Here is a 13738-nt window from a genome sequence, read left to right on the forward strand (position 1 = left end):
GCAACTTCCATTGCCATTTATTACTAGGTTAACTTAGCTGTAGGTTTGCTAGCCTAGTATCATAGCCACAGCAGCATTGTAGTAAATTAAAAGAAGCTGAGTTCAATTTTTGCAAGTCTGACAACTGCTCAATTTCTGACCCTTTGTTTCAAATTCTTGTGCATCTCCCTCACAGGTATGCATTGTGCTTCCGATGGACTCTCTAATCCTACAGGACCGTGTCACCCTGGCTACTACTGTACTGGAAGTGCCATCAGCCCAACTCCTATCCAGCATTTGGTACAATCTACAATGACTCATTTTGATCAGAACTATTTAAAATGAGAATTAAAATCAAAATATTTTGATCAAATACTGTGTAAATTAATATTGCACTAATATTTTACATTGAGCCCTCTGAACCCATACAACTTCAGTAAGGAGGTAATCGTGATAGCAATGTCTAGTTCAGAAGTTTCTTTGTCAGTTACCACTTAAGTCACAAAAGAGACTTTCTTTCTATTTTCTGCATTCGGTGAAGGTGGAAGGTGCTCAGATGTGCAGGAAGTGTAGATTGAACTGAGTTAGAGATTGGCTGAGAAGATGGTTTGTGGCACATCCAACAAACTCGGAGACTATGATCCACCTAATTGCTGTTCTTTCATCTTGGCAATCAAATGCTGTAACAATAATGGAATTTTTATTCAATCAATCAATCTCCAGTTACTTTACAGCAGACCCAGACATGAAGTGAGAAAAAGCTATCGGTGTTGAGGAGCTTTGAGAACAGACTCCAAAGTCACCAGCTCTTTCCAAGTTTCAGACACTTATCATAGATCACATCATATCTCAGGTTACTCATTTATTGTATCCCAAAATATTACTGTCTAATTTGCATTTGGGCGAATCAATACCTAGTACTTTCACCATCCCCAGGGAGACAGTTCCATCAATTTATGACTCACTCGCTGAAGTAATGACGTCAAAATTAGCGTGGAGGTAGGGAGGGAGCAGAGTGCTGTTTTGCAAACCCTCAAAACAGGGTGATGCGGCCATCAATTCACTCGAGACATGAGTAGAAGTAAACCGTGGCTTTAATCAACTTAGAACAGTGCCTGCCTGCGACTGAACCAATACTGAGAACCGCCTACAGATCGACTGCTCTTTATACCTCTCTTCAAGGGGAGGAGCCATGGGCGGAGCCCATACATGCCCCAACATGTTCCCCTATTGATAATGCTATACAATGGCCCATAGGAGAAGCCCACAAGGGCAACAGCATAGCACAGATACAAATACAAGGACAACAGCACAGATACAAATACACTGGTGGATTATTGGCATAATACATTCACCACACAGTTTCCCTCAGATCCTGTTAAATTTAACAGCAGAACCTGATTAACTTTTCTGTCTGTCTCCCAGTTGCAGTCAGCCAGGCTGGCTACCAACGTGTGTTTGCCTTCAACACCAGGCCATAGCCGAGGAGAGGGATGGAGGGAAGCGTGGATGCTGGAGGAGCCCCTCCTAATATAACCCCTCCATCCTTAGTCATTCTGGTTGCTCTTTCCTTTATTCTCTCAGTAATTGCAACAACCTTTCTAAACTGCAGTGAGCACCCCCAGTGCAATTGCACCAATTTTATTACATTACAGAATAACCCAATTATTTCATCTTAACATTTTTTTAAAATAACTTTAGAGTACCCAATTATTTTTTTCCAATGAAGGGGCAATTTAGCGTGGCCAATCCACCTAGCCTGCACATCTTTGGGTTGTGGGGGCGGAACCCACACACACATGGGGAGAATGTGCAATCTCCACACAGACAGTGACCAGAGCCGGGATCGAACCTGGAACCTCGGCACCGTGAGGCTGCAGGGCTAAGCCACTGCGCCACCGTGCTGCCCCTTTCAGCTTAACATTAAATTTATAATGCATCCCAACATCTGATTTGATGCTCACTACCAATAAATGGTGATGTGAGGAGTTAAATTTATTGTCAAACATTTTCAATACACTTTATTTCCATGCCTTTTAAGTAATCAGCCTTTCCTACATGTGAAGCACTTCATTTGTCTCAACTGGGAATTTTATCTGCTATGCACCTCCCTAATTCCCAAATATATTCACATTTCCCTGTATCTTATCTTGCTCTGTTTTGCTCTATACCTCTTTATTATTAGGTAGGTATTAAGCATGTTCTGCGGTTACTGCATCCTATTTAGCTGTTGGAGCAGTGTACATGGGTTTAGATACATAACCAACAGGAGTGTGCTGCAATCAATTTTGTAGCACAAAAAAATGCAGCAACTAAATTATTCTGCTTCGACAGCATGACAGCATGCAATCTATGTGTAGTTTCTGCATTAATATATCTCCATTAAAATATGCTATCACAGATAGATACTGCTGCAGCATTTGTTTCTCTTGTGTTCGTCATGTTTTGAACTGACTAGTTTATTGTGGATCTTGAATTTGTCTTGAATATCGTTTTTGTGTCAAATATGTTTTTGAAGCAATGCTGTTATTGAATATTAGCTCTTTGAGGAAAATGTTTAGGCAATTTAAGTTTGTTGGATTAAATAATCTTAATTTTGAAAATTATTTGCTGCAGGTTGAATTTGGCAATGCCACTTTTACTGGTAATGATGTCTGCCCCATTGGTCACTACTGCCCAAAGGGAAGTGAACATCCAGTGCCTTGTCCACTGGGATCATATTCTCATACTACAGGGCTGGCCAGTCAGGCCCAGTGTCAACGCTGTCCTCCCGGGCACTATTGCAGCCAATTAGGACTGACGGACTTGAGCCAAGCTCAACTTTGTGACCCTGGGTAAGCGTCAAGCCAGTTCAGACTCACATTTTAATGTGCAATCGCTAATCTGTTTGTCTACCAACATGGGCCGGGGGGGGGGGGGGGGGGGGGGGGGGGGGGTTTAGTTGGCATTCATTGCGGGCGAAAATGCAATGCTAGCGGAAAATTCCAGTGGCGAGATCTCATTCATAGATTTGCCCCACCCCTCATCGGTGACCCCGGCACTCGCTGGAGACGTAACTGCTGGGCAGGAACCTCATTTAAATCTATTAAAATAAATTTATATATGTTTGAAGGCACCCCCCCCCCACCTTATGTTTACCCACAAATAAAGAATTCCCCATTCACCAATGTGATGTCATGTTGGTGAGGTTAACAACAGGTGTTTCAAAACAGTCCAGAGGAACGTGTCAGGGATGCAAACCTAGGAGAGGGACAAACATGCCTGGGCACTGCCCCTGATACCCACCACCAGGCAGTGCTGCCAGGGTGACACTCCCAGGGGATAGTGGCGGGGCGAGTCCTCTAGGGAACTCCATTGTGTGATTGGGGGGGGGGGGGGGGGCGTTAGGAGGAGTTGCCTGCTGCTTGTGTTTGGGCGAGTTGCCCCGGTGCTGGCGTGGGGGGCGCGGGGGGATGGTTGTGCTGGTGTGGGGGGGGGGGGGAATTTGCCCCGAAGTTGTGGGGTGTTGCCCGGGTGCTGCTGTGCGTGTGGAGGGGTTTCCCTGGTGCTGGTGTGTGAGGGAGGGGGGGTTGTTCTGGTGCTGATGTGTTTGGGGGGAGGGTTTGCCCAATGCTGGTGTGTGAAGGATTTGCCCTGGTGCTGGTGTGTGTGTGTGTGTGGGGGAGGGGGGGTGAGGGTGATTTGCCCCGGTGCTGGTGTGGGTGGGTGTGTGTGTGTGTGTGTGTGTGTGTATGGGGGGGGGGGGGGCAGTAAGGGGGATTTGCCCCATGCTGGAATGTGGGGGTTTGGCCTGGTATTGGTGTGTAAAGGTGTGGCTTGCCCCACTGTGTTATGGGAGCGGCGTTTTCAGAACCCCAAAATGTACCATAGAGTTCAACCAACCTCTCCCTTTAATGTATTGTTGCTTTTGAAGCATACAGCTTGGTCTTCAGGTGTGGTATTACAATTATGGACACGTGGGTTTTTAATCATAAAACAATGTTTATTCCATGAATTCAACTTAACCTTTTAAATAAACATTGGATCACTCAACACCCCTTACTTCAAAGATAACCCCCAAAATAATACAACACTAAATAATCCCTCAAAATGTTCCTTCAAACCTCCAAAAGATTTAACACTTTTAAACAGAAACACATCAGGTTAAAGACATTACTATTATGAGTTTAAATCACCCATATGATTCAGAGATAGTCTTTTCTGGCAGAGATCACAGCAGATCCAGATTACTGCAAAAACGCAGACACACCCAAGCTCTTTTCCTCAAAACTGAAACTAAACTCCCAAAAGGCAGAAGTGTTCTCAGCTCAGCTCCCTCCACCCCCACCCCCCCCCCCCCCCCCCCCCCCCCGGACATCACTTCAGTAATATGAGATGCTACATTTCTTAAAGGTACATTGCTTAAACGTCCATTTCTTAAAGGTACTCACATGACAGGTGCTTGTGTGTGGGGTGGGGGGAGGTGTTGCCCTGGTACTGGTTGGTGGTGGTGTGGCTTGCCCTGGTGCCAGAATGTCGGAGGGAGGGAGGGAGGGATGGGGCGAGGGGGCGAGGGGGCGAGGGGGCGAGGGGGCGAGGGGGCGAGGGGGCGAGGGGGCGAGGGGACGAGGGGACGAGTCTTTTTTTCAGGAAAATCCAGATTTTCTGTGCACAGGATGTCAGAAGATCTGGAGTAACAACTGTGTACATAAAGAGATGTGCACCGATTTTATCACCTCGGCCAGCACTCCTGGCAGAGCCTTCTCCTGGCACTGCCCAGGCATGTCTCCCTCCCCACCGGACGCTATACTTAACCTTTGTGCACCTGGGCGGGATCCTCTCGACTGATTCATGTCTTCGAATAGTTGGTGTAACCTCGCAGGTGTGATGTCCTGTCAGCAAGGTGTGGGCAGCACGGTGGCATAGTGGTTAGCACTATGGCTTCACAGCACCAGTGTCCCAGGTTCGATTCCCACTATGGTCACTGTCTGTGCGAAGTCTGCACATTCTCCCCGTGTCTGTGTGGGTTTCCTCCGGGTGCTCCGGTTTCCACCCATAGTCCAAAGATGTGTGGGTTAGGTGGATTGGCCATGCTAAATTGCCCTTTGATTAGATGGGGTTGCAGGGTTACAGGGATAGGGTGGAGGTATGGGCTTAAGTAGGGTGCTCTTTCCAAGACCCGGTGCAGTCTTGATGGGTTGAATGGCCTCCTTCTGCACTGTAAAATCTACGATGCTATGAATATTCAGTGAGGGGGGAATCATGGGGCGGTGGGGGGGCTGGGGGAATCTGGAGAAATACATTGAAATGTATTCAAAAACATGAAATTGAGGTTCTCACCCTTTTGTAGGTGCAAAGCACGTAATGTCACCAGCGAGAGGTGGGGAAAATCGAAAAACGTGATTACTCCCAAGGGAATCGAGTTTCCCGATTCTCTCTGGATTTTCTGTCCATGTTGGTGATCTCGGGCATGCCTAATATGGACTCAAAATCACCCTCAGCTTCTCTCTCTCTCTCTCTCTTTCTCTCTCTCATATATTTGACTTGTTAATTTGCCTTTTGTTTTTGGTCATGATTTTAATTTTGAGCAAAACGCTCTTCAGAAAAACTTCATAACTGGTTCATCGAACGACTGATGGCACTTAATAATAGTAATAATGACTTATTGTCACAAGTAGGCTTCAATGAAGTTACTGAAAAAAGCCCCTAGTTGCCACATTCCTACGCCTGTTCGGGGAGGCCGGTACGGGAATTGAACCCGCGCTGCTGCCGTGTTCTGCATGACAAGCCAGCTGTTTAGCCCACTGTGCTAAACCAGTCCCAGCCTAACTTTGAAAGGTATGAGCAGCAATTGGGTAGCCAGTCATGATCTGATTCATGACTGATCGATCCAATGATAAAGATATGTGAAAAATTGCAGTCAGGTTAATCTGATGCAGGGTGTTTTTCCATTTGAATGTGAGTGCTTTAGTGAGACAAACAAAACTGCTCTGAAAAGTTGTCTTGCACATAAAGTAACTAGCATTAAAACGTTTTGTAGATAGTCGCTTACAATTCAAATAATTCATTGCATCTGAAGTGCTTCAGAGAGATCATAAAGCTCTAAACTCATCTCGGGTCATGATGTGAATCAGATGGTTTATTCAATGTGGCCAACTTTGTTCCACTAACTGACATGAATTTCTCGTCCATAATCAACTGCTAAGAAAACAGATTTGTCTAACAATCTAAAAGCTTTGCACCAAAGAAATCCTCATTTTAAATGATTGCTTATTCCAACAGTTACCTGCAAGAAAGTACTGTAAATTGTGTTTTAGGAAATAGCTTCCCTTCTCAACCTTGGTGTTGTTACATTGTTACCTCTTGGAGGGAGACCTTGTGGTGCTGTGGGTGGTGTCCCCACCTCTGGGCCAGAAGCTCCACATTCAAGTCTCATTTCAGGACTTGATGACATGGTCAGACAGATTGATCATCAGGCAGTAAATCCTTCCTGTCGGCCTGATGACAGGCGGTAAGAGCAGGAGAGTATCCTGGCCAGCCACACCGCAGAAGGCCAGTGGAAAACTACTGCAGTACTTTGCCAAACATAATCGTGGACCAATCCAATAGGAGTCCATGGTTGCCAGCACCCCCTTGAGGGCACAGTGCCTGAAGAATGAGGAGATTGTGTATTTCTTGCCATTGCTAGAATGTCTATGCTCATGCAGATGTTATACTTGTGTACGCACTGAGCTGTATTCTGAGAATGCATATTTGCTCCTTGTATAATTCGCCTGTGGCTATTTTACAGGTATGTCTGCCATGCTGGAAGCACCATGCCTCGCCCCTCAGATGGTATTCAGGGTTATGTGTGTCCCAGGGGTTCCCGCTGTCCTGCTGGTACTATCAACGAGCTACCCTGTAAAGCTGGCACATACAACCCATCTTCTGGAGCTGGTATCTGTTTGCCTTGCCCTGCTGGTGCCGTGTGTGCCAACAGCAGCACAGTGGAACCTGCTGCTTGCCCCAGGGGTATGATTTTCAGAATTGTCTCATTCAAGCTGACATTTTATACCTGCTATAAACCTACCTGGAAAATCTCAGCAAGTCTGGCAGCATCTGTAGGGAGAGAAAAGAGCTAACGTTTTGAGTCCGATGACTCTTTGTCAAAGCTAACAGACAGAGAAAGTGGGAAGTATTTATACTGTGGAGTGAGAATGAAAGATGAGCCTTTCATAGCCACAGAAACCCAGGGAAACTGGGTGCTAATGGCCACAGAAACCAAGGGGAAAGAGTGCTAATGGCAGTCCCCAGAGAGGACAAAAGATGTGAAAGGTCAAACAGCAGGGAAACTAACATCAGAGGATGAACTGTATGTGTGGGGGGAGGGGAAGGGGGAAGCAAAGAGGAGAAAGGTGCAGGAAAGGTGGATAAGATTGGGGGAGAAAATTAAATATATATTAAGAAAGAAATAAATGGTAAAAGATAGTTAAAATGAAATGAAAACAAATGGGTCGAGGTGGGGCTGATCATCTGAAGTTGTTGAATTCGATGTTCAGGCCGGAAGGCTGTAGCGTGCCTAACCGGATACAGCCTTCCGGCCCGAACATCGAATTCAAAAACTTCAGATGATCAGCCCCACCTCAACCCATTTGTTTTCATTTCATTTTAACTGTCTTTTACCATTTCTTTCTTTCTTAATATACATTTACTTCCCCCCCCCCCAATCTTATCCACCTTTCCTGCACTTTTCTCCTCTTTGCTTCCTCCTTCCCCTCCCCCCACACCTACAGTTCATCCTCTGATGTTAGTTTCCCTGCTGTTTGACCTTTCACATCTTTTGTTCTCTCTGCGGAATGCCGTTAACACTCTTTCCCCTTGGTTTCTGTGGCCATTAACACCCGGTTTCCCTGGGTTTCTGTGGCTATGACTCATCTTTCATTCTCACTCCACAGTATAAATAGAATAGAATAGAACAGTACAGCACAGAACAGGCCCTTCGGCCCTCGATGTTGTGCCGAGCAATGATCACCCTACTTAAACCCACGTAACCCGTATACCCGTAACCCAACAATCCCCCCCATTAACCTTACACTACGGGCAATTTAGCATGGCCAATCCACCTAACCCGCACATCTTTGGACTGTGGGAGGAAACCGGAGCACCCGGAGGAAACCCACGCACACACGGGGAGGACGTGCAGACTCCACACAGACAGTGACCCAGCCGGGAATCGAACCTGGGACCCTGGAGCTGTGAAGCATTGATGCTAACCACCATGCTACCGTGAGGCCCCTAAATATTCCCCACTTTCTCTGTCTGTTAGCTTTGACAAAGAGTCATCGGACTCGAAACGTTAGCTCTTTTCTCTCCCTGCAGGTGCTGCCAGACCTGCTGAGATTTTCCAGCATTTTCCCTTTCGTTTCAGATTCCAGCATCCGCAGTAATTTGCTTTTCTATAAACCTACATGTTTTGGTGTGCTACAATCCCCTGCTCTGCTTCCCTCTTTCTCTGTCTTTCTCCTCCTTTCTCGCTCTACAGGATAAAATTAATCTTTAAAAATAATATAGTTGCGGCCAATGCATTTTTTAAATCTTTTTTCCGTGACCCTTTGCTTTTACAGCCTACTATTGTTTATCAAGGACAACTTTTCCATTGCCTTGCCCAGAGGGAACATATAATACATTAGACGGGGCTTCCTCTGCTGCTGTATGTGTGAGCTGTCCAGCTGGATTGTATTGTCAGGGCACCGCAAACTCTGAACCAGATGGTAGGTATCAGTGCCTGACAGAAACATAGAATTATCAAGAAATGCTATGCTTTATAAGTGACAGCGATAAAAATCAGGAGCAGGATTAGCTTGGTCAAGTGTAATAATATGAAACCTGTGAACTCTTTTTGCAGCTTTAACTGGTTTCCTCGTTGCTTGTGAGGCTCTCGTTAGGTTAATGTGTCACCTTCAGTCAATGAAATGGAAAATATCATTGGTTCCCGTGATCTGTGTGATTCTACCAGTAGAGCTCAGTCTGACTATGTTCTGAAGTTTTGAATTGCTGTGAAAATTTCTGTTTTAGGTCCATGTGTAGGAGGATATTACTGTCAAGGAGGTGCAAAAGGTCCCGTACCACAGAGCGATCCAGTATTTCCAATGAGTGGCTCTTGTGCTGCAGGCTACTATTGTCCAACAGGCACTGAAGCACCAATTGCCTGCCCAAAGGGAACATTTAAGAATACAACCGGTGAGTAAAGAGAATTAATCGTGATATGCAGTATAAGAGTTTTTCCACAAATAATTCCGTGACCCTTCAGTTTGAAAAAGAATCATATGTGTTGGACCTCAAGGTATCAAGTGAGTTGCATATTGGCTGCTAAGGAATAATTCTCCAACTTTCAATTGGTGCCAGTCTGCAGTGCTTGTCGGAAATGTTACTTGGGCGTTACAGAACATACAGAACTCAGTGCAGAAGGAGGCCATTCGTCCCATCAAGTCTACACCAACCCACTTAAGACCTCACTTCCACCCTATCCCCGTAACCCAATAACCCCATCTAACCTTTTTTTTGGACACTAAGGGCAATTTAGCCTGGCCAATCCACCTAACCTGCACATCTTTGAACTGTGGGAGGAAACCAGAGCACCCGGAGGAAACCCACGCACACACGGGGAGGATGTGCAGACTCCGCACAGACAGTGGCCCAAGCCGGGAATGGAACCTGGGACCCTGGCGCTGTGAAGCTACAGTGCTAGCCACTGTGCTGCCGTTACGTTATACGTAATGAATGACAATAATACTCAGCAGTAGGAAGAGTCGCTGACATATGTACTGAGCCTGGATATCAGTCCCCGGCAGGTAAGGCTCTCTGTCAGCAGCATGCCAACCCATCGTCTGATCACTTCTTCGATCACTTCCTCCTTCTCTCCAACTCCACCTGTCCATTCACATTTTAAAGAGTGCTTAATTAGCCCCCTGGAAGAATGGAGTCGGGAGAGGGGCAGGATTGAGGTGATGTTTCTAATCGGAAATACTGGTTGCTGACCCCCATTTGTGCACCCTTCAGTATAACCAGAGTGCAGTCAGAGAATTAAAATTAATGTGACTTGTACAAATCTGTCTCCAGCTGTCTAAGTCTGACAGGCAATTTGTCAAAGAAAATCACCACAGCAGGTGTTGAGTTGGATGTTTTATTTTAAAATGTGTTGCATATCTATCCTGTAGACAAAGAACTATGTATTGTATCAAAGACTGCACTTCCTGGTTCACATTAAATGTTTCCATTACCTTCCTCTTGTAATTCAACTCCTTAAGTACCTCTTTGTTGTATTCTGTTTCTGACAACGCTAGAAGACTTTTATCTTTGACCCCTGTTATGTCATTGTAAATGCACTTAACCTATCAAATCCACAATTCCATTACGAATTCTGATTGTCAGCAAAAGTACATAACAATGAAAAGCAGTTCAGTTATTGAGTTCATTCTTTCCTGTGACTGTGTTCCAGTGCAAAAATTTGAATAATAATATTCCTGGCCACCAGTTCATCGCTGACATTTTTGGAACAATACGAGATCTAAATGGCTGCTCAAACAAATGCCAAAATTATTTTGAAACCGGCAAGGTTTTTATGTTCAAGCAAAAATGAGTGGGAATGGAAGAATACTTTGACCAGAAAGTGCACTTCATCCTATTAAAGGACCTATTATTTATAAGTTTACAGGGCTTGGGGAAAAAAGTGCGGATTGGGAATAATTGGATGTATTTTTCGAAAGGTCAGCACAGGCGAGACAGCCTGTGCTGTCGGAGGGTAATGGAATGGTTGATGCTTTTCTGGGATACAGGAGCCAAATTTGCCATTTTAAATATGGGACTAGAATAATAGCACAGTGGTTAGCACAGTTCCTTCACAGCTCCAGGGTCCCAGGTTCGATTCCCGGCTTGGGTCACGGTCTCTGCGGAGTCTGCACATTCTCCCGTGTCTGCGTGGGTTTCCTCCGGGTCCTCCGGTTTCCTCCCACAGTCCAAAGATGGGCGGGTCAGGTGTATTGGCCATGCTAAATTGCCCTTAGTGTCCGAAAAATGTTAAGTGGGGGTTACTGGGTTATGGGGATATGTGGGCTTCAGTAGGGTGCTCTTTGTAAGGGCCGGTGCAGACTCGATGGGCTGAATGGCCTCCTTCTGCACTGTAAATTCTATGATTCTATGAATAACTTCTGATTATAATATAGATTTCCCAATTGAAGACAGTGTGTGAAATTTTCCCATATTTTTTCAGAGGGTCAGGCTCCTACTTAAACCCAGTGTGTACCTCACCAGCAGCATTGCCGGGTTTTTAGTCCAGATTTTGAGTCTCTGGGGGAAAGAGTTCAGTAGGTGAGGTTTAAGCTATCACTGTGGCAGGGCAGGGCCTGATAGAACTGGCGAGACTGGCTCCCCCCCCCCCCCCCCCCCCCCCCCCAATTACGACTAATGCGAGCCTCGTCCCCAATGGCGCTCCCCAGAGAGTTGCGCGGGCACTTCCAGGTTTGTAGTGCCAACCTGTGCAAGGAGGCAACTCCAGGGCACAGCCTGGGCATGCTCCTCTCCCCCCAGGGGCTATAGTTACCTTTGCACTCCTGGAGGGATTCCCACACCTGATTCAAGTTTCCCAAAACTTGTTTCAACACAAATTCAGGTCGACGAGTTTTGAATATTCAGTGAGGAGGAGGGGGGGGGGGGCTTGTGGCGGGGTGGCTATTAAAATGTATTAAAATATATTTGGTTGAGGTTCTCATCCTGTCTGGATTTGAACCTCATTACGTCACGAGGGATGTGGAAAATCGGAAAACAAGAGATCGCATTTTCCGATTCTCATGGGATTTTCCATCTGCGTAGCCATTCTCCCTGACGGCTAACACGGGCTTAATGGCGCAGTGGTTTGCACTGCTGCCTCACAGCGCCGGGGTCCCAGTAAGTTGCTGCAGACTCAAATGAGCCGAATCACCTCATTCTGCACTGTAGGGATTCTATCTTTCAGTTCCGCCAAAGTGTTAAAGGTTTTGTGTGGCTTGGCACCCAGTCGTTGGGGAAACCACTGGCAGGAAGGGCAAGAAAAGCCCATCCAATGACGGTTGAATACACAAAATGGTACATCCTGTAACATATATGTAGAATGTTTTATAATCCCAATCCGATAGTTAGAAACAGCTTAGGAGACAACAGCTTTGGGGTTCAACTCTTTTAGAGATATGGACAGAAACAGCACGCTGATAATAACACTCCCATCCAAAATATCGCTGGACCAGAAATTTGGGATGGAATTATACAAAATGCATACAAAATGGCTGCTTAGAGAATGTTCCTGCCAACATCTGAGCGTCAAACCAAGAGAGGGGAAGTGCCAATAAGTATTCTGTAAACACTTCATATAACATTGATAAATAATAGAATGCAACAAGTTATACTTTCATCATATTCATTTCATGACCGTAGACCTGTTGAGGAGAACATTTTTAAAATCTGGAGATGCGGACGGCATAATGGCTTAGTGGTTCACGCTACTGCCTTACGTCACCAACATAGAACATTACAGCGCAGTACAGGCCCTTTGGCCCACGATGTTGCGCCGTCCTGTGAAACCCCTCTAAAGTCCCTCGACACTATAGAACATAGAACAAGAACTCGGGTTCGAGCCGGCCCTTGCACATTCTCCCCGTGCCTGCGTGGGTCTCACCCCCACAACCCAAACATGTTGGGTAGGTGGATTGGTCATGCTAAATTGTCCCTGAATTGGAAAAAATAAAAACATAAAAAAACCTGTGAGGGTAAAGTGACATGCAATTAAGCCCATCCTCACTTCTGTACGTTAACAGTCATCTCTTCAATTATTCTGCACTTTTGAAGTAAGTATATTGAAAGGTTGTTCAATTTATAACGTTCCCTCCCTGGAATTGGTGTTTCAATTCCCTTCTATCTCAAATGTTAAGAGAAAATAGGGCATCAATTGAGAAATGTTACCTGTCTGCTCTGGTTTTTCTTGAACTGGTGCTGCACAGCTATTCATTCTAACCTGATTGTGTTTTGCTAATAGGAGGAGCTTCTTTAGAGTCCTGTGCGTCCTGTCATTCTGGCTATTACTGTGCGAACGAGGGTCTTAGCCATCCTAGTGGGCTATGCTTTGCTGGATTCTACTGTCCTGCCAATCACAGTTCAATCAGCCCCAATGCGTTCTCTTGCCCACAGGTATGTGTTGTTATTTGACAGCCAGCACTGATAGAAACCATTGCAGTCTCTGCCTGAACCTTTCACAGTAATCTGACTGATGATAGCTCTTAACATCCTATTGAAAATAATTGTAGTTCCTGAGTTCCTTCAATTAAAATTAATCATCAATTTCAATTTGTGGAATTCTTCCTTAAATTTGCAGTGTGTACGTTGATCGAGCAGTCAACTGAGACGGATAGAAGGGGAGGGGGGCATTGCCAGCGAAGACGGATGGGCTGGGTGGGAGGAACGAGGGGGGCCTGCCTCTTAAGCTTCAAACAAGTGCACCCTTTAAAAATGACCCCCTGATCTATTTGAAGTCAGACTTGCCAGCATCTTTAGGCCCTTCCTCTCAAGAATGATGGTGCAAAACATGGCCCCTCCTTTTTCAGAAGATCTGAAGAGAAAACCTGGCTGTTGCTCACCAGTTTTCAGTCAGAAACAGACACTGCTATTTCCACTCCTCATCTCCCCTCTTGTTCTTTCCTCATGATTTTGAATTCATGGTTTCTATTTATTGACCCATTCACCCGAGGGAATAGTTTCTATCTGTCTACTCTTCTAA

General features: G+C 45.6%; 1 protein-coding gene across 1 annotated transcript in view; it reads left to right on the plus strand.

Annotated features, from left to right (window-relative positions):
- The window catches only part of LOC119954022, a 163331-nt gene that overhangs the window by 29391 nt on the left and 120202 nt on the right, over window positions 1-13738 (plus strand). The window contains exons 13-18 of the mRNA XM_038778798.1: window positions 176-279; window positions 2596-2813; window positions 6749-6969; window positions 8562-8708; window positions 9013-9177; window positions 13001-13152. Of these exons, the coding sequence (XP_038634726.1) occupies window positions 176-279; window positions 2596-2813; window positions 6749-6969; window positions 8562-8708; window positions 9013-9177; window positions 13001-13152 (1007 nt within the window). The remainder of the gene's footprint in view (window positions 1-175; window positions 280-2595; window positions 2814-6748; window positions 6970-8561; window positions 8709-9012; window positions 9178-13000; window positions 13153-13738) is intronic.

Source organism: Scyliorhinus canicula, chromosome 19, assembly GCF_902713615.1.
Source record: "Scyliorhinus canicula chromosome 19, sScyCan1.1, whole genome shotgun sequence".
In the NCBI taxonomy this organism is placed as follows: Eukaryota; Metazoa; Chordata; class Chondrichthyes; order Carcharhiniformes; family Scyliorhinidae; genus Scyliorhinus; species Scyliorhinus canicula.